This window comes from Equus asinus, chromosome 7 (genome assembly GCF_041296235.1).
Source record: "Equus asinus isolate D_3611 breed Donkey chromosome 7, EquAss-T2T_v2, whole genome shotgun sequence".
Taxonomy (NCBI): Eukaryota; Metazoa; Chordata; class Mammalia; order Perissodactyla; family Equidae; genus Equus; species Equus asinus.
Window position 1 is genome coordinate 68644305 of NC_091796.1, and position 21103 is coordinate 68665407.

The 21103-nt window shown below is 39.5% G+C and overlaps 1 protein-coding gene across 5 annotated transcripts in view; it reads right to left on the bottom strand.

Annotated features, from left to right (window-relative positions):
• Positions 1-21103, bottom strand: part of ARMH4 (armadillo like helical domain containing 4) — a 174650-nt gene that overhangs the window by 101078 nt on the left and 52469 nt on the right. For all 5 annotated transcript variants that reach the window (XM_070513686.1, XM_044773649.2, XM_044773648.2 and 2 more), the window contains 3 exons: positions 19643-21062; positions 14429-14680; positions 12044-12256 (listed from right to left, as the gene is read on the bottom strand). In XM_070513686.1, coding sequence (XP_070369787.1) covers positions 12044-12256; positions 14429-14680; positions 19643-21005 — 1828 coding nt within the window. In that variant the 5' untranslated portion in view covers positions 21006-21062. The remainder of the gene's footprint in view (positions 1-12043; positions 12257-14428; positions 14681-19642; positions 21063-21103) is intronic.

Consider the following 21103-nt stretch of genomic DNA (forward strand, 5'->3'; position numbering starts at 1 on the left):
AAGACCTAAAGGTAAGACCTGAAACCATAAGGCTTCTAGAAGAAAATGTAGGCAGTACACTCTCTGACAGCAGTCTTAAAAGGATCTTTTCGGACACCATGTCTTCTCAGACAAGGGAAACAATAGAAAGAATAAACAAATGGGACTTCATCAGACTAAGGAGCTTCTTCAAGCCAAATGAAAACAGGATTGAAACAAAAAAACAAGCCACTAATTGGGAAAAAATATTTGCAAGTCATATATCTGACAAAGGGTTAATCTCCATAATATGTAAAGAACTCACACAACTCGACAACAAAAAATCAAACAACCTAATCAAAAAATGGGCAGGAGATATGAACAGACATTTCTCCAAACAAGATATACGGATTGCCAATAGGCACATGAAAAGATGTTCATCATCACTGATCTTCAGGGAAACGCAAATCAAAACTACACTAAGATATCACCTTACACCCATTAGAATGGCAAAAATAACCAAAACAAAAAGTAACAAATGTTGGAGAGGTTGTAGAGAAAAAGGAACCCTCATATACTGCTGGTGGGAATACAAACTAGTGCAGCCACTATGGAAAACAGTATAGAGATTTCTCAAAAAATTAAAATAGAGATACCATACGACCCAGCCATCCCACTGCTGGGTATCTATCCAAAGAACTCGAAGTCAGCTATTCCAAAAGTCCCATGCACCCCTATATTCATTGCAGCATTATTTACAATAGCCAAGATGTGGAAGCAACCTAAGTGCCCATCAACTGATAATTGGATAAAGACAATCTCTGTATGACTCCATTCACATGTGGAAGTTAAACATGTAGACAAAGAAAACAGAATAGTGGCTACTAGGGGAAAGAGAGAGTGGGGGGGGCACCAAGGGTGAAGTGGTGCACCTACAACACGACTGACAAACAATAATGTACAACTGAAATTTCATGTGATTGTAAACTAGCATAATCTCAATAAAAATTTTTGTAAAGAAATGCTCAACTTCAGGCCCAAAATAAGCATTGGATTTAAAACAATAACAACAACAAGTAGTCAAGTAGAAAGCACAACAACTAAACAAGATAATGGTCCTGAAACCATGCACTCTATCACTGATCATCGTTTACCCAAAACCTGATAGCTACAGGTCACTGTGGATACAAGGCAGAAGGATCTTTCCCTGCCCTTAAGGAGGTTTGGAGAATTCAGTTAGGAGCATAAACTGATGGTCAGTAGCCAGGAAGACTGATTCATTCTGGGTGTGCATACTAATAACAATGAAATAGGATAGGTAAACACTTGAATTGATTCCCTACACAAAAAAAATCAGAATATTTCATATAAAGATCAGAATTTTCAGTTTTTCTTGGAAAAATTCTGAGATGTGGCATCACTGAGTTCACATTTCCTCCTTGCAACAATATGAACAGGATCTGTCTCAATCAGCCAGTGTATGCTCCCTACTGCATCACACTCACCACTCCCACTGTCTTAGGCACCTTCCTCTTTGCTTACTTATATTATCTACCTGGCCCCTGAGCCATGGCTGCATGCAGAGGATGTGAACACTTCATTATAATAATTAATGCACATAGTACATGATAAATGATGTATAATTTTAAGTGATAAACGATGTATAATTTTCATACTTACATATTTACTCCATGTAAAAACTATGCTAAGAATGTTACATGCAAGGTCTCGTCTTCTCACAAGAGATAGGAACATCAATATCCCTGCTTTACACAGATGGAAAAACTGAAGTCTAAAGACATTAAATAATTTGGTCAAGATCACACTGCTTTTTCATGATGGAGCTAAGACTTTAACTCAGGTATGTCCATTTGAGACTAGAATCAGAGTTATTTTCCACTAGTCCATACTGCTCATCAACGTGGGCTGGGTGGTCTGAAGAGGCTTCAGAAAGGAGGATGAATTTGAGCTGAACTGTTGCAGTATCTCCCTCCTGTGCTCCTTCACCTTTAACTTCATAGCCCTCTGTTCATGGAGTAGCGTAGCTCTGAGTATCATCTGCTATGGAGTGGACAGAATCACCCTATTATGCTACAGGCATACTTCTTGTACAGTGAGAACAGTGTTATATTGCCTAGACATAAATCATGCCATGCTTTTAACAGAGACAGGATTTCCTCTGAAAGGCGGGATGTGCATGGTATCAACCATGAGAGTTGTCTGCCTATCAATTGCCTAGGGATTGAAGGTGTATCCTTCAGCCTGGAAAGCAGGACAGAACAGATATGTGGGCTTGGGGGCTCCCTACTTGGTGGTGGGCCATAGGGGAAATGGACTTCTAGGACTTGGCTCTTCTATGTGGGGGCAGGGATGGGGAGGAGAAAATAAGAAGTTATCCTCTGCATAGGAAACAAGCCAAGAGCTGAGAAGCCGGAAAGCCTGGCAAGGTGCCTGCAAAAACTGTCCCAAGTGCTTTGGGTACAGAACATCAAAAACTTTCTCAGACGGAGCATGGAACGGGTCAGGGCCTGGACCCCTGGGAGCTCAGCAGCTAGGGTAAGACCAAAGGGGAATGTGCACTTTGTGAGCCTAATTCCCTTTATGTTTCTTTTATTTTCTTGGTTTATTTGCTTTGTATTCCCTTAGGTTTGAGTCAAGTATTTTTAAAATTTCTACTAATTTCAGTTGAAACAAGTGAGAGGTATCATCTATACTTGAGCTAGAGTTTTCATAGGAAATAGGACTCCTCAGAGAGCACATGAAAGCAGATACTTTGAGAAAATATAGGGGGAGCAGTGTCAGGCCCTCTGCCCACCTGCAGAATCTCCTTCTCATGATAAAACCCTGCACATTCTTCATATTGTTTATATAGAAGAAATTTCAGTAGAATATTTTGTCTGGAGATAACCAAACAATGTGGAAGGAGGCAGAATGGCTGAAAAAGAAAAGGCACTGGTAGATGTAGGCAGAATCACTGAAAATCTTCCAGGACAAATACAGCAATTCCAAGTGGGAGCACTTTTAGAACCTTGTAAAGCCATTTAAATTGACACCTTATTTTTTTCTGCTAATCTTTTCCTTTGGGGATATGTACACATTTACATGCTAAGCAGTAGCCTGATAGCAAACAACTTCACGGTTATGAGCACAGTCTGACAAAGAGCAGCTGATAACATCCTTACATCATTTTATACATTGTCAAGGTTTGTAAATGTTTGTGTTCCAATGCAATAAAATTCTCATGTTTACACCAGTAAAAGGATAGTTATGTCTAGCCTCACATTGAAAACTCATGCCTTAAAAAATGCCTTAATTTTCTGCAAACAACTAAAATGCCTTTGAAATCTCCACAGCCCATTATGCAGTTGCAAGCTGCATGTTTTCTTCAAGACCTGCACAAAAACCACCACATGTGGAAAGCCCTGCTTGGACCAGTGCTCACAGGGATTCTCAACCCTAGAGGATGAGCCCAGATGATCACACGGAACCAATCCTTTTGCAGGATTCTGAACGTCACCCTTGAGAGACAGGCTGCAGTTTCCTACAAATCAGGTATTTGTTAGCCTGTGCCTGAGCACCTGTAGTCTCTTCTGCATTGAAAAGCAATTGCTTCTATTATTAAAAACTATTCTTGGGGCCGGCCTGGTGGCGTAGCAGTAAAGTTCACACACTCTGCTTCAGTGGCCCTTCAGTGGCCCAGAGTTCGCCAGTTCAGATCCCAGGTGCACACCTACGCACTGCTTATCAAGCCATGCTGTGGCAGGTGTCCCCCACATAAAATAGAGGAAGATGGGCACAGATGTTAGCTCAGGGCCAATCTTCCCCAGCAAAAAGAGGAGGACTGGCGGTGGATGTTAGCTCAGGGCCAATCTTCCCCAGCAAAAAAGAGGAGGATTGGCGGTGGATGTTAGCTCAGGGCTAATCTTCCTCAAAAAAAAAAAAAAAATACCTATTCTTAAGAAATAATTCATCTAACCAATAAGCTAAATTAGAAAACCATGTTTGATTACATGTCTATAATTATAATTGATTGTTAATGTGCTGTGTGTGATATCTATTCACCACTCTTTAGAATGTTTTCCACATTTTTGGATTTGTCACCATTTATTTTTTATACACACAGTAGTCTCCCCTTGTCTGCAGGGAATATGTTCCAAGACCCCCAGTGGATGCTTGAAACCATGGATAGTACAGAATCTATATAGACTATGTTTTTTCCTATACATATACACCTATGATAAAGTTTAATTTATAAATTAAGCACAGTAAGTGATTAACAATTAATAATAAAATAGAACAATTAAAACAATATACTGTAATAAAAGTTACCGTAGATCTTAGCAACCTCAGCATACAATTTTTTTTTTCTTTCCTTATTAAGTCAAGAACTTTCACCTTTTCACTTGAAGTGCTTTATGGCTTCTTTTTGGCATATCCAAATTGCCGGCATCACTACTCTTACACTTTGGGGCCATTATTAAGTAAAATAAAAGTTACCTGAACACAAGGACTGCGATACTGCAACAGTGGATCTGATTAACACGGACAGCTAAGTGACGAAAGGGCAGGTAGCATATACAGCGTGGATCCTCTGGACAAAGAAGGGATGAGTAACGTCCCAGGCAGGACAGAGTGGGACAGCTCGTGACTTCCTCATGCTACTCAGAATACACACAGTTTAAAACTTATGAATTCTTTATTTCTTGAATTTTCCATTTAATATTTTCAGACTAGGGTTGACCACAGGTAATTAAAACTGTGGAAATTGAAACCAGAGATAAGGGGGGACTACTGTATCAATAGAAGGATGAGCATATATATGCATACAAATCTATACATACAAAGACCCTTTACACATACACACATAAGACTTACAAGCATCAATAACAACTGCTTTTTCTCTAAGCTTGGCTAAGCTCTCCTGCCTACCTCTGAGTCCTTTTTCTGTAATTTTTTTGTGATTCTTTCCCACCTTCTACCTTGCATTTCTGTTACTTGTGTATCTGTCTTACCTGTTCTACTAAAATTTATGCCAGATCTACTCTCATTTCTTATTATCTGAATCACCAAAGAAACGCTTGTTAAATGTACACATGAATGAATGACGGAAGGAACCAAACCACTGAAAATGTACAAAGCTAACTCCTTTTGTCATCATGAGCCACTACGTAAAATTTCTTGAGCTTACTAAGCAGTAGTTCTGATGCTGGGCAACAAACGCACAAAAAAATCAGACAGGAAGCGTCAACTCTAGAAGATTGTTGACTTAATTGCGATTATACCAATAAACGAATCCCCTATAAGAAGCATACCAGAAAACTTAGAGTGAATGTCAGTTATCTTTCTTCAAAAGCAGAATTTGTATGCAAAGCTCTTATAGTAATACGTCATAATATTGATTTTAAATATTTTTGAAATACCACTGGCCACATGAACATTAGCAGTAAATATGTGAGGATCATTCTGAGTGTTGAATAACTTACTGTATGAGCTTACAGAGCATCTAGGTCTTAAGAAAAGAGATTTATCATAAATGCCAGAGAAAGTAGGACGATTTCAGGACAAGAAAACAAAATGACTTACTCTAAGAGGCAATCCTTAACTGAAATTACCAGCAATTCTGTGTTTCATAATCTGTCATGTAATACACTTGAAAATGAAGCAAGGATGAAAATGAGCAAAACAGGAAAAAACATGCTCATCCTTCCCTAATATATTAGGCAATAGTATTAGATTCATGTGTTCATGTTAATAGAGTTATAAAATTGTTATTTATTTATTAAATTCCCATTGTTCTTGCCAGAACAGGCATGATGGGCGGAGGGTGTCAGCATTTAATTCACCACTAAGATCAAACAAAGGGCATATTCCATTGAATATGATTTTCCTCATCTTCCCCACTTGTATATCATTTAAGTGGCTCTATTAATGAGGCAAAATTAACTCCAAGACATTTCCAAGAACAAAAGCCAAAACTTGTGTCCATTCTTGACATAATTAGAGAGAATGGACTTGACCTTATACTACAGTATCACAAGTGGCAGAATATGGTTCAAATCTCCCACAGTTTACTCAATCTTTAATACTGTATCCCACATAGCAGAACCGAAAGGCAAATCACATAACGTTGGTTTCAAAAATATGGCCTCAAGATGAGATTCTGAATACTCTTTCTCATTCATCCATTCTAGCTGCTTTCTGAGTCAAAAAGTTACAGGAAAATTAAGAAAATAATAAGAAAATACTCTCTGAAAAAGAGTACATACTGGGAAGATTAAAAAAATTGATTTTGTGAATTAAAGTGCAGGTGAAGAGCAAACACTTCTTTCATAAAAGTAACATGAGCTCTTAAGTATCCTCAATGGAACTATTAAAGAAAAATATCTCTGAGATTTCTCCATAATGCCATTCAAAGAATGCATTTCCCAATTCATTTCCGATTGACCAATAAAAGAATGAAACAAAGCATCTTGACTTCAGTACCACCTATGAGGCCACCACAGTGCCAAAACTAGCATGCAGTCATCTGAATGAAGGCATACTTTTCAAACATGGCTTTCTCCTGCAATTCCTGTGTATCAGTAGAGAGAATCGTACGACAGAGACAGAACTGAGAATTCCAGATAAGAAAGGAGAGATAACACCACCTTCTCTTCAGCAGAGGAAATTAAGAGGTGCTGCAAATATATATTGAAATGCTGTCAAAGGACTGGAGGAAACATCCATGAAATTAAATACACACACATGCATGCAAGCACACACACAAACATACACAAACACACTCATGAAAGCAAGAAAATGGGTGTCACTGAAATAGATTAAACAACAAATGACAGAATAATGACAGCTTTCTGCCCCATGTGTGCTGCCTGGGTGGGAAAAGATGTCAAAATGCAATCTTTTAAAACTTAAATATAAGGATAGCCAAATGATCTTCGAAAAACAAGGAAAAAACTGTCAGATAAGAAAAACTGAAGTTAAATGATATATTTGGTCTTATTTTTTAAAAATCAAGATATTAAAGAAAAAGTAAACATGACTTTTCTGGTGGATATTAAGATCAAAGATCTCCTTATGTGTTAAAAAATGTAATATGTTATATGTTTAGATATAACATACATTATTATATGTTTAAAAAAAGGTAATTCTCCAGCAAGTCAGTTAGTATGAGTTTGTTCCATAAAGCCAGTAATAAATGGGCCTTTTGAAACAGATGAGGAAATGGGAATTGTGTGGGATGATGGCACTGGATTATACAGCCCCAACACTCAGTCTATTATGCCTACAGAAAGACATTAAATAGGAGCATTCAGATCAAGAATTCACCTTCTCCAGACCAGGGACACTGGTAGTTCTTCTTTTCTTACATAAGAGACATAAGGTAACCCAGAGTCATCTTGGGAGAGTCCAAGCAAATTCACCGTGTTCCCAAGACTGTCTGTTCAGCACCATGGTGAGCACCAAGTGGTTTCCCATTTCCCACTAGCTGGAAGGCCCAGACATTAACTTCCAAACGTTAAGGGAGGAAGTGTGTGACAAAGGATTATCAAAACCTTAATCATAAGATCTGAGAAATCTGTTTTTGTATTCATCTCTCACATGTCCTTAGAAACATAGTACCTCATACAAATAGACTCATAATAGATTTTTTTCTGAATATTGAATTGTTAAAGCAATAATCTTCCACTCTACAAAATTATGTTACAATCTTATGGCACAGATGAATTTCCATCTTCCATGAGAATATAGGAAAGGCTCAAATAAGTTTAATTTATTTAGAGCAATCAGACAGCCTCAAGTTGGATATCTAAAATACAGAAAGCACAACTTCTCTAAGTAAGAAACATTGCAAGTCCTAGTCTATTTGATATTAGTATTAAAAAAAATTTTTTTGGAGGAAGATTAGCCCTGAGCTAACATCCACCGCCAATCCTCCCCTTTTTGCTGAGGGAGAGTGGCCCTGAGCTAACATCTGTGCCCACCTTCCTCTATTTTATATGTGGGATGCCTGCCACAGCATGGCTTGATGAGCAGTGGGTAGGTCTGCACCTGGGATCCGAACCAGCGAATCCCCGGGCCGCTGAAGTGGAGGACACGAAATTAACCACTGTGCCACTGGGCCGGCCCCTTTAGTATTAAAATATTTTAAAGATAGTTAACCCAAGTGAAAAAATTCCAGGTAAGTTTTCATAAGAAATCAGAAATTTTGAGTTGCCATTTTGGAGCAGAGAAAGACATTAATATTCAACAAAAAAAAGGATTTCATTCTATACAGAGATCATGTCCAAAAATTAGATTCTGCAGTTATACATAAGTAATTTGCCATTGTCCTATTTTGAGTAAAAAATCAGAACAGTTTTGTCATGTTTATATTTCAAAGACGCTGATATACAGCCCTCATAGAGTTATGTCTGAGATAAGTATAATGCATTTTTTATCGTCCTGAAAACATTTACTCCCTAAAAAAAAAAATACAGAGAAGTAAAGTGTATCAGGCAACGTGACAGATAAATCATTATCCCTTCAAAAATGGAACTGCGTTTCTGCTGACAAGGTGAAAGGCTCACTGAAACACACACAGGCGGCACGCGTTTAGAGAGGCAGGCTTCCTTCGGCGACTGAAAAACGTAAAACACACCACAACTTCTCCCACTCTAGCCACGAACATCCCTCGGGTGGATGTTCCAGAGCCAGAGCACGTCTGCCTCCAGTGCCAGCTGGAGAAGTCCTCAGAAGCACACCCGCTGTTAGGTGTTGAACTGCATCCCCCCAAAAATATGTTCCAGTCCTGACCTGCAGTTCTTGTGAACGTGACCTTACTTGGAAATAGGGTATTGGCAGATATAACTGAGTTAAGATGAGGTTATGGGGGCGAGTCCTAGTCCAATGGCCGGTGTCCTTCCAAGACAAGGGAAATTTGGGCACAGAGGGAAGACAGCCCCGCGAAGATGGAGGCAGAGGGTACAGTGACACTGCCACAAGCCAAGAAACGTCTGAAGCCACCATAAGCTGGAAGAGGCAAGAGACATGCCCCGCCCGAGGCTTTGGAGAGAGTACCGCTCTGCCTACACCTTGATTTCAGATTCTAGGCTCCAAAACTGCAAGAGAATAAACTTCTGTGGTTTTAAGCTACCCAGTTTGTGGTCCCTTGTTATGGCAGCCCTAGCAAACTAACACAGTCCCTTAGTCATCTTGTAGAGATGCGATGGAAGAGACAAGACAGGGTAGCAAGTAGATACAATTTTTAGGCTCGTTTGGGCCGTTAATTATCCCTAAAGGATAAACAGTCAGAGATTTCCACAAAGGTTCTTGCTCCTTGGGTGGGTGGTGTCTAATAAGAGCAGGTCTCTTGCCTGGATCCCATTGAGAAAAATACCCCATTCTCGGGAGAAGCGCTCCTGTCTCCTAGTGGGAAGGAATATATTAAAATAATATGTAAGGAGTTTAATAATATAGTTAACTAAATACACTTCGTAAACTGGAAAATCATGTCATTTGTCAACACATCAGAGAGATTAAAACTTGAAAGGGAGATACCTTGACATAGGGCAACCCACTGCTCTAGGTAAGAATAAATTACCTTCCTCTGCGTATAATCCTATGGTAGAATTAAAACGCTTCACCCAGTCAAAGCCTCAGGCTGCTCTTATCTTCCTGAGCAAGGGGGAAAAACATGCACTGAAAATGGAAGCCTCCAATTACATCCAGGAATCGAGTAGGTTTATCCGTTTAAATAAGTGTAGTCGCTGCGGCTTTCAGAGGATTAGATGCACCAGCATGAAACTGTACCATTATCAACGTATACTAATTAAACATAAATTGCACTCCCTGGTATTTAAAAGAAAAAGTGTGCTCATTCAAAATCTTGCCTTAAGCCCAACAACGTAGCAGAAAGAATATTTTTAAACCAAAAATGTCTTTCATAAGGCTTGACGAGGATCATAAATTAGATCAAAAACTGACAATATATTCTCAAAAAGAAGCTGCAATTGAATTCTGAAGAAGAAAAGAACTAAAACTTTAGGACATCTTAGACAAATTAGGAAAATTCTCACATATTTCAATACAACTGCCATCATCTACTAAATTTAGAAAATTATTGCAGCTTCACAAGTATGGATTATTCACAAGTATAATTTTTTTCTGTGATTTAATGAGCCCTGCCGGGTAAAGCTGTCATCCCTAACTCAGGTTAATTTGGGGAAACCTGCTTTTTCCAGATAGACTCAAGGAGAGCAGACAGCTAATATGAGACACTAAACTCAGAATCACATGGTTTTTATCTTAAGGTGAAATGCACGACCTGTTAGCCCCCAAGCTCGCTCTGATCCATTTCTTAAACCAGCATTCCATTGTGGAATCCTCTACACACTCCCAAAATGTCATGTTTCTCCGTCAAAAAGCTACCGGTGTCACCTTGACAGTCCACAATGTCTGCTGTAAACCTGCTGAACCACCCTTCCCTGCTGTAGAGTAGACAAAATATAAACTAACAGCACATGCTGTGTCTTTACCGCATCAAACACATGGCTAATTCAGTGCCCCAAAGCTGACCTGTCTTCCCGATTAGTCTAAGAAACCCTACACTACAAAGCTCTGGACATTTTGCACCTCCAGCCAGGAGCCATTCACGTGCCAAAATGCTGATTCATTAAACGACCTTTCGTCATATTTCCAGCCTTCCTGTTTGCGGATCTGCAGCTGTGCCCCAAGCATCTTTTTCATGCTCAAAGCCAATGTCTTAGAAAATACAATTTGGCATGAATTTCTCAGACTTAATAGGTGAGGAGACTGCCTATCTCCAAACAGTGGAGCATCCTAACCCAGAGATGTTACTAAAAGAGAATAACCCAGTATTCACAACCAGAGCGGTGTTAGCAAAGTACAATCCACATTAAAATTTCTATCCAAGAAAATCTGGTGGGGAGACTCAAGTTTTCTGCTTAAGCCTAATTCTCAGTCCAGCTTGCACAATAAACTCATCTAAAGCACTCTTTAAAAATGTTGAGGGGCCGGCCTGGTGGTGCAGCGGTTAAGTTCGCACGTTCCGCTTCTCAGCAGCCCAGGGTTTGCTGGTTTGGATCCCTGGTGCGGACATGGCACCACTTGGCAAGCCATGCTGTGGTAGGTGTCCCACATATAAAGTAGAGGAAGATGGGCACGGATGTTAGCTCAGGGCCAGTCTTCCTCAGCAAAAAGAGGAGGATTAGCAGCAGATGTTAGCTCAGGGCTAATCTTCCTCAAAAAAAAAAAAAAAAACACCTTGAGAGGCCAGCCCCATGGCCAAGTGGTTAAGTCTGTGCATTCCGCTTCGGTGGCCCAGGGTTTCCCGGTTCGGATCCTGGGCACAGACATGGCACCACTCATCAAGCCATGCTGAGGCAGCACCCCACATGCCACAACTAGAAGGACCCACAACTAAAAAAAATATACACCTATGTACCAGGGGGCTTTGGGGAGAAAAAGAAAAAATAAAATCTTTAAAAAAAAAAAAAAAGTAAACATTTAAAAAAAAAAATGTTGATGTCACATCCCATCCCAGGCCAACTGAATTGGAATCCCTGGAGAAGGACCCAAGCATAGGGTTCTTTAAAAGCTCCCCGAGGTGATTCTAATGTTCAACTGTAGATGAGAACCACTGACCTAGACAGGGGTCAGCAAGCCCTTTGGGTAAAGGGCCATACTGTCAATATTTCAGGCTTTGTGGGCATTGAGTCTCTGTCACTACTCAGTTCTGCTGCTCTGGCTCAACTGTAGCACAGACAATATGAACAAGCGCAGCTGTGTTCCAACCCAGCTTTATTCAGGAATGCTGAAATTTGAATTGTATACAACTTTAACCTGTCACAAAATATTATTTTTCTTTTGATTTTTTTTCAATAATTTAAAAATGTAAAGATCATTCTTCGTTTGCAGGCCATACAAAAACAGATGGCAGGCGAGATACAGCCAGGCCATAGTTCACTGACCCCTCATCAACACTGCAGATGGAACATGCTTCTCCCTAATCTTTCCTCAAAAACAACATTTGCTCAGGGACTCACTCAATTAGCCCCAGAAAAGATCCCCTTCAAAGCATGGATACCTTCAGATTCGAGTTGGTCCAGGCCATATAAGGCTGTGGTATTAACACGGCTAACAGATGGAACAGCGGTTCTTCTCTCAGAGGACGCCTCAGAATCAGGAAGCGCTGGGGAAATGCTGGGTGGCTCCTCCGATATTCCAGGGGGCATCACGGGAGAGCCCAAAACCGGTGTGAACAACTCCTCATTTGGCTTTGTGACTGTGTCTATTAGGTCTGCCAAACACAAGAGACAGGACTTGACCCAAAGATGATTATTATGGGAAATGTATACATATGCTTTTACTTTTTAAGGAAGAAATGATTAATGAAACCAATATCTTATATACTGTAATTCTGGCACTCAGACCAGCTCCCCATTCCCATATTGCATCAATCCAGCTACCCAAGGCAAACATTTTATCGTCAGGGAAAATACATTGTCTCAAATCAGAACTTTGTTTTTAAATTTTAATCTCCCATTTATTATACTGACAATATTATGGATTTTGCAAGATTTTATATAATTTACTACCAAAGGCAGAAAATTTAACAATAATGTATTTAAAAATATGCCAAAAACTACCCTCAAAAATCAAGTCAAAGAGTAAGAGCCTAGATCTGTTTGGAATACGCTCAATTTCAAAGCAGCCAGATTAGCCCCACATATTCCCAAATCTAAAACCTCTAGAATTGCAGTATTTTGCAAGCCTGGTTGATCATCAGAATCTCTTGAGGCAATTTTTAAAATGTTATTTTCATGATTTCCACATACCCCAACCTACTGAATCAGAACCTCCTTGGTGGTGAAGCCTGAGAAATGATTTTTAAAGCTCCCAGGATAGGGATCCACAGACTCTCATACTCATTGCTGTCGGGAGGATAAGTGGATGCAACCACTTCAGAAAACAGCTGGGCACTGCCTCCTAAAGTTGGACATTCACTTACCTGACGGCCCAGCACTTCAGTTCCTAGGCATATATTCAAGAGAAACTCCTACATATGTACAATGGAGAACATGGAAAAGAATACTCATGGTAGCAGTGTTGACAAGAGCCAAACCTGGAAATGACCCAAAAGCAAATCACTAGAAGATACTGGATGAATAAACTGTGACATATTTTCATAATGGAATATTATAAGCAGTCGGAACAAAAGAACCACAGTAAGTAAATCTTACCCATAGGCTAATAAGTAAAAAAAGTAAGTCCCAAAAAGGCTATCTACAGCAAAATACTGTTTTTATAAAGTTAAAAATAACTAAAATTTTTAAATGTATAATTTTAGGAGAAAATAAATGCAATAAAACTACAAGAAAGGGAAGTTAAGGCAATGATGAACAAAAGATTCAGGATGACAGCTAACAGTCAGAGGAAGGGGTTGAGATGCGAAGGGCATGGGATCACACGTAGGTTATTGACAAGGCCCTATGGTTTTTTGGGGGAGGAGAGGCAGGATTAGAAGGTATTTATTATATTGTCAAAAATAACTCAGTTAACAAATAAAAGGTCGGCTTTACTTAGACCAATGATGAAAGAGAGACAAGAGGTCCAAAAGTAATAATTAAATAGTACTAATTTTTGTAATTCCCAGGTGATTCTGATGATCACTCAGATTTGAAAACTTCACTGCCCCTAAGATAGCAGAGCTTTTGAGGGCCTCCTGTATGTACAGAAAGCGCTTTGTACACATTATTTCAAATCCTTAAAATAACCTATAAGACAGGTAGGCCTTACTTAAGAGTTGAACAAACCAAGGCTTGGAGACATTAAGAAACTTGCCTGAGGGGCTGGCTGAGTGGCGTAGTGGTTAGGTTCACATGCTCCGCCTCAGCAGCCCGGGATTCATGGGTTTGGATCCCAGACACAGACCTACACACAGCTAATCAAGCCATGACTTGGCAGTGTCCCACATACAAAATAGAGGAAGACTGGCGCAGATGTCAGCTCAGTGACAATCTTCCTCAAGCAAAAAGAAGAAGATTGGCAACAGATGTTAGCTCAGGACCAATCTTCCTCACAAGAAAAAAAAAAAAGAAACTCGTTTGAGGCCACAATACTGGTGAGGACCAAAGCTGCGATTCAAACCCAGGTCCTGCTGTTTTCACCTCAGCTCCTGGCTCCTAGCAGCCAGAGCTGCCACCCTGGGAGAGAGTTCTCAGGAGATCTGGCCTTTGAGGGCCCCAGAGATGAGCCACCAGGAAACTTTATTTGGGAATTAACCCCTCATCCTTTTTGGCCACACCACATCTCTCCAAACAAGAGAGAGCTCACCTACCTTTCCTGTTCTCTCTCCACCTGAGGAGCATGTGTACACTGGTGACAAGGCCAGCTGCCTCCCTCATCTATTCCTATCAACCCAGAAAGATCCACCCCCACAGCACTGAGTGCAATTCCCTCCCTTACAGACCTTCCACAGAAGGAGGAGCTTGGAAAGACAGAGGTGTCGCTGTAGTTGAAACCACAGTGGCCAGAGGCTCCCATCTTCTCGACAGCTGAGTGACACCAGCAACATGAGACACAGCAGAGGGGGCCTCTTCCTCCTCAGCCTCACCGTCTCCTCTGGTAGCCTCGAGGGTAGAAACCTGCTGCTCTGGTGTCACCAATGGTAAAGTGGCTTCTGCTTCTTGAACAGCTGTTGTCATCTCTTGAGTGATGACATCTCAAAGAGGGAAAACAACATTTTAAAATAGAACAAATCCCTATATCTTAAAAAGTCACTAGATAATTAATAAATTGACAAAAAAAACAGATAGCTATTTCAGGGATAAACAAATATTTTCAGTACAGCATGGTGACTATAGTTAATACTATGTTGCATATTTGAAAGTTGCTGAAAGAACGGATCTTGAAAGTTCTCATTACAAACGAAAAAAATGTATAACTATGTGTGGCGTTGACGTTAACTAGACTCATGGTGCTGATCATTTTGCTATGTACACATATATCCAGGCATTATGTTGTACCCCTGAAACTAACAGAACGTTGCATGTCAACTGCACTTCAATACAAAAAAATGTTTTCAGCTGCTTTCAGGAGTGGTGAATCAATCTAAGACAGAGATAAAGAAGTCAATATAAAAAGCCTAAAATAAAATCCAAAACGAAGTAGAAAGATCAAGAGCTGAGTTCCCTTTTAAGTACATTTGAATATCAACATAATCAGTCTGTTAAGAAACAAATTATAGAGAACTAAATTACACTGAAAAATTCTCAGAAGCATTTGTACGTATTAATTTTCACATTTGCATTTCTGAGAGAAAAGGGAAGTTAGCATTTTAAGGAACTAATATTTACAATAACTAATGTTTACTGAGCTTCTATTACACGCCATACATACACACTGCTATGTGCGTGGTAGGCTTGATCTCATTTTATCCTCCCCTTCACACTAAGGGGAGATAGGTACTAATATCATTCTATGGGAGCTGTATATCATAGTTTCAAGAATGCAGGCTCTAGAGCCAATTTGCCTGGGTCTGAATTCTGACTCAGCCACTTACTAGCTGTGTGACCTTGAACAAGTTACTTAATATCTCTGGGCCATGAGATTCCTCAGCTGTAAAATGGAAATAATAATAGTATCTATCTCATAGAGTCAGTACAACCATTGAATCAGGTAACACATGTAAAACACTGTACACGCCCAGTACTTTGTAAGTATTCAATAAATATCAGCTATTATTACCCCATTTTACAGAATAACTTAGGTTTAGAAAAGCTAAGGAAACCGCCTAAGGTTACATGGTTAGTGCTCTTAACCACTGTGCTAACTATGCCCGTCAAAGGATGGATGGATAAAGAGGATGTAATATATATTTATGCAGTGGAATATTATTCGGCCATGAAAAGAAGGAAATCTTACCGTTGCCCAAGGAACAACTTGGAGTGGCCTCAGTAAAAGATTTATATTTGCTTTTAGATCATGAAAGAAAATGAAATAGACCTGTGGGGTGTGATGTATCCATCACAGGTCCACTTTCTTTACAACATTATAATCCCCTCAAATACATTATTAAAGACTATTTACAAGGATCAATAATTGCTCCCATCTTAGGGAGGGGACTGCTGGAAATTTCAAATTCTAAGCCACTGTTAAAACTTAATTTCTAGAAGACCCTATTATCTCTCTTCTTTTAAATACTAATTCTAGACACATAGCATATTATCAAGGCCAGTAAGTTATACAACGAAAAATAACATTCTAAGCATAGCTGAAAAGGTTTTCTCAAAGGTTTACTAATGACATCATGTACTTCAATTACTTGAAAATATTTTTCCTTGGAAACAATTCATTTGCTTTAAAATAGTGTTTGTACATTTTTCAGTATAAGCAGTCCCTTTTCTTGGTCCCCATTCAATTTGGACTATTTTTCTCTTTTGAATTGAAGAGACTTTTACATCTGATGGACTGATACATTAGTTATGGACAATGGAGTTAGGGTAAGGCTCACACATGGCTTCATATTTGTTCTTTGTACTACTGTTTACATTTTTTCTTTCTCCAGTAAGATTGTAAATCTCGAGAGCCAGGATTCATTGCCCTTTTTGTATCTCCAGCACCCGGGACAATGCTCTACTTGCCATAAAAAAGATAATATATACTTTTATCATTTTAAGCAGTATGCATTCTCCATCTTGTCTTCATTTTTGAAAGCATAATGAACACTTTTGAGAACAAATATGTAAAAATAAATATACAGTCTATGGTCATAGTTTCATGAAACGGCAAGAAATATCAAAATGGCATAGTACTCTGAATAAGTGACTGCTGTTAAAGAAAGAAGAGTGAGAACTAGAAATAGTAATGGGAATTTTAAAATAACATTCAAAATTTCTCCACATCTCCCATTCTTCCTACTTCCTTTAGAGAAAAAAATGATAATAATTATAGGTTACTTTTAAAACCTGATCTCGAACCGAACCAGCTAAAGAAGCTGAATCAGAAAACTGACTATAATCAGGATGTTTATTTGGTCATAATACCCAGAACATCAAGAAATCACTGCAGATCCTGAGGAAGATAAAGGCCAAGTATTCCCTGGGCCCTAAAATGATTGGCATTTGAGTTGTTTACTTCTGAAAAAATATTTATAATCACCAGAAAATGGGTAGGAAAGCTTTTTGGCCATTTTCTAACCACTGTTGTCAATAATCTTAATTTTTTACATTCTTTTTTTTCTTTTTAAGATTGCCACCTGAGCTAACATCTTTTGCCTATCTTCTTTTTTTTCTTCTCCCCAAGCCCCCAAGAACATAGCTGTACATTCTAGTTGTAGGTCCTTCTGGTTGTGCTATGCGGGATGCTGCCCCAGCATGGCCTGATGAGCGGTGCCACGTCTGTGCCCAGGATCCAAACAGGTAAAACCCTGGGCCGCCAAAGTGGAGCATGCGAATTTAACCGCTCAGCCACGGGGCTGGCCCCTTCACATTCTTTTTAACTCTATAGGACAAAAACAATTAAAGCAAAATCAATTATTCGACTGCTCTTCTCTCTACAAAGAACATTTCAAAGCTTTTTGATGAATTTGGACAATGCAAGCAGTCAAACTGGACAATTCCAGTCTGAATGGTACTCTCTCCTCATTTACTTATGCATTGAACCAGTACTTATTGAACACCCACTATGTGCCAGATGTTGTGCTATGCCCTGAGAATAAAAAGAAGTTGCCTGGGGCTGGCCCAGTGGCACAGCAGTTAAGTGCACACATTCCACTTCGGCAGCCCAGGGTTTGCCAGCTCAGATCCCTGGTGCGGACACGGCACCGCTCATCAAGCCATACTGTGGCAGGTGTCCCACGTATAAAGTAGAGGAAGATGGGCACAGATGTTAGCTCAGGGCCAGTCTTCCTCAGCAAAAAGAGGACAAATGGCAGCAGATGTTAGCTCAGGGCTAATCTTCCTCAAAAACAAAAAAAAAAGAAGTTGCCTGTTAGAAGACTGTAGTTAAGTGAGGCAATTATGACTAAGTAAGGAGCATATTCAATACTCAAAACAATAGTCAGACTATTAACAAATTCATTTTACTTTTTAAGCTCTATTAATCTACTACATAAGCAGGAGGGACTCAATTGTGCAATGAATAATCTGGAACTACAGGATTAGTGCTCCAGGAAAATCTTAACGTGTTAGGGAGAACTCAAGTAAACTTCATGTTCAGTCATATCTAATGACTTCACGATCACGTAGATCCAAACATCTTAATAGAATTTAAAAACCAACTTACAAAACATTTTCTGAAAGCTTCTATGAAAACTTACAGTATACTAGGTCTTTCAGTCTTTAAAAAAATGAATTGGACATGTAAAATTCAACCTTTCATCATTTTAATTCAATCTCAATAACACTTTATAAAACATGTTACTAATTTGATGTTTTCCATTAATTAGGCTACTTAGCTGAAGTAACAAGCGTACTTATTCCAAAACAATTTGGAAGGGGCATATGCACGTTATGCTGTCTTTCCTTCCCCATGTTGTTATCTGACCAACTACATATTAAAAAAAAAAATCCATCAGCAACAAATGTAAGGCTTGTCAGCTCATAACATTCACAGATGTTAAGGCCAAGAGGAAAAAGAAAGTGCAGAATCAAGCCAGCAGAGGATTTATCTGTATTGGGTTTTTTCTTTTCCTTATTTCTAGATGAGTTTCTTTTTGGGTAAACAAAGTCAAAGAATTCATATGGTTGATACTATGAAATATATACTTACCTAAAAGTTTTTGGTAAGAAATATTAGGGATGTGAGTATTTTTTACAAAAATGTGTAAATAAACATCCTATATTGTTCATTATACCATTTATAGTATAGCTAATTCTTTCACATCTTCCTGTATATTTATACATTTTCATAATAAAATGTTTGAAAAATATCAGTCTATATCAGGGTTTATGAGCGCTATTAGAATTTTGGTTCAGATAAATCTTTGTTGTTGGGAGGTGTCCTATGCATTGTAGGATGTTTAACAGCATCCTTGGCCTCTACCCACTAGATTCCGGTAGCATCCCTCTGTTGTGAGAACCAAAAATGTCTCCAAACATTACCAAATGATGGGGGGAGGAGAGGACAAACTGTTCCCAGGTGAACACCACTGGTCTATATGCAGGCATTATACTTGGATATAATTTTTATATAAAACATATATTTTATTTGTTTACTTTTGCTTTTCCTTAAAACTTAAGATAACCTACTTCTAAATTGTCACGTTAAAAAAACACAGACCAGAGCCAGCCCTGATGGTCTCGAGGTTAAAGTTTGGCGGGTTGCTTTGGTGGTCCAGGGTCGGTTTCTGGGCACAAAACCACACCACTCATCTGTCAGTAGCCATGCTGTGGTGGTGGCTCACATAGAAGAACTAGAAGAATTTGCAACTAGACTATACAACTATTTACTGGGGCTTTGGGGAGGGAAAAAAAAAAAAAAAAAGGAAGATTGGCAACAGATGTTAGCTCAGAGTGAATCTTTCCCAGCAAAAACAAAGAACAACAAAAAAAATAAAACAACACCTAAAACTCATACAATGTTATATGTCAATTATATCTCAATTAAAAAATTAATAATAAAAACAAATTGAAACATTTCAAATTAAATAAAGCTTGTTTATCTTTTTCTTTCTTTCTTTTACCTTTAAATGTATTTCTCAATGGTTGATAGGCCTCAGATTCATATTCTGAGATGGAAACAGTAGTCTCTAAGAAAAACATGGCATTGTTTTCCTGGGTGGACTCCATGAAGTCTGCAGTATTTTGGAACAGGTTCACAACAGAGACTTTCACATCTTCCATCAGACTCGTGGGAGTGAAGGAACTTTGATCGGTGAAGGAAGATGCTCTCTCATCCCCACGTGCTATTAGCAGGGCTGTCCCCATGTGTGTTTCCCCTTCAGGCAGCCCCAGAGCCACCTCTGCAGCCTCTGTCAAAGGTTCGCCCTCTTCCATACCTTCCACAGTTACTTGGGCTGTCTGAGATGTGTCCATTCTCACCTGAGTCTCTGTATTGTCTCCAAGCTTTGGGGTCTTTATCTGGCTTACACTCTCTAATTTGGTGTCATCCCACTCATCACTTATGACCAAGGCAGCTGGAACCGCTGTGCTGACACTCACCATGACTTCCGGGGCTCCCAGCAGGCTGTCAGTGTCTGGCTCAACACTCAGGGTATACTTGGAGGTTGAAAGCCAGTGCTTGGTGGCAGGAGCCTGGGTATCATCAGCTGTCATCTGCGAAGGCTTCTCCCTATCAGGCATGAGACTTCCAGGCTCAGCGCCTGCCGTGGGCTCAGCTCCAGGAAAAGAAGTTGTCCTATGTTCCGTGTCTGCTTCAAATTTCTCAGTCCTTGGATTGAATAGCATTTCTTTAGTATTCATATAGGATGAGGGTAAATGTCCTAGACTAACTTCTTCCTGACTTTCAGTTGCAAACAATTGATTATCCACATACTTCAGAAAACCTTGTTCTGCTTCTGTGTTCCCTTCCACAATGGGCTGAAGGTTGGCACTACTGAAGGGCTCCTCCTTCTCATCAGTCTTCAGAGAAGCCGTTGCAGTGACAGGGTTGGTTAACACGGCCTTAGAAAGCTGGCTTTCAGGAGACGTTCTCTCTGGCTGGCTGGAACCAAATACTGCTTCCCCTGCTGGGACCACTGGCTCAGTAGCAGTGTAAACACCATGGCTATTAGGCTGCACAAACCCAGCTTGTACAGGATGGGTTTCTTTGTTAATAGGGAACTCTTTATTTAATGATGTTGCTGATGGTCCCACTAACACTATCATTGGATCTTCAGAGACCACCAATTGGGGAGTGCGCTTTGAAGTAACAAAGTTATTTTCTAGGTCATCTGCGTTCATCCTCTCAGACTGCTCTTTTTCTGCATGAGCATGTGCTACCTCCCTTCTTTCCACTTTGGGGAAGGCCAGACATTGTGCGGCAAAGTTCAGAAGTAGAAAGCTACAGAAAGCTAGAAAAATGTGCCATACGATTGGTCTGCTCATAGTGGAAGAGAAATGTGCACATAAATTGGCAGAGTTGACAATTCCAGTAATTGAGTCCTGCAGAAAAATAAAGCATATCAAACTGTCATATGAATATA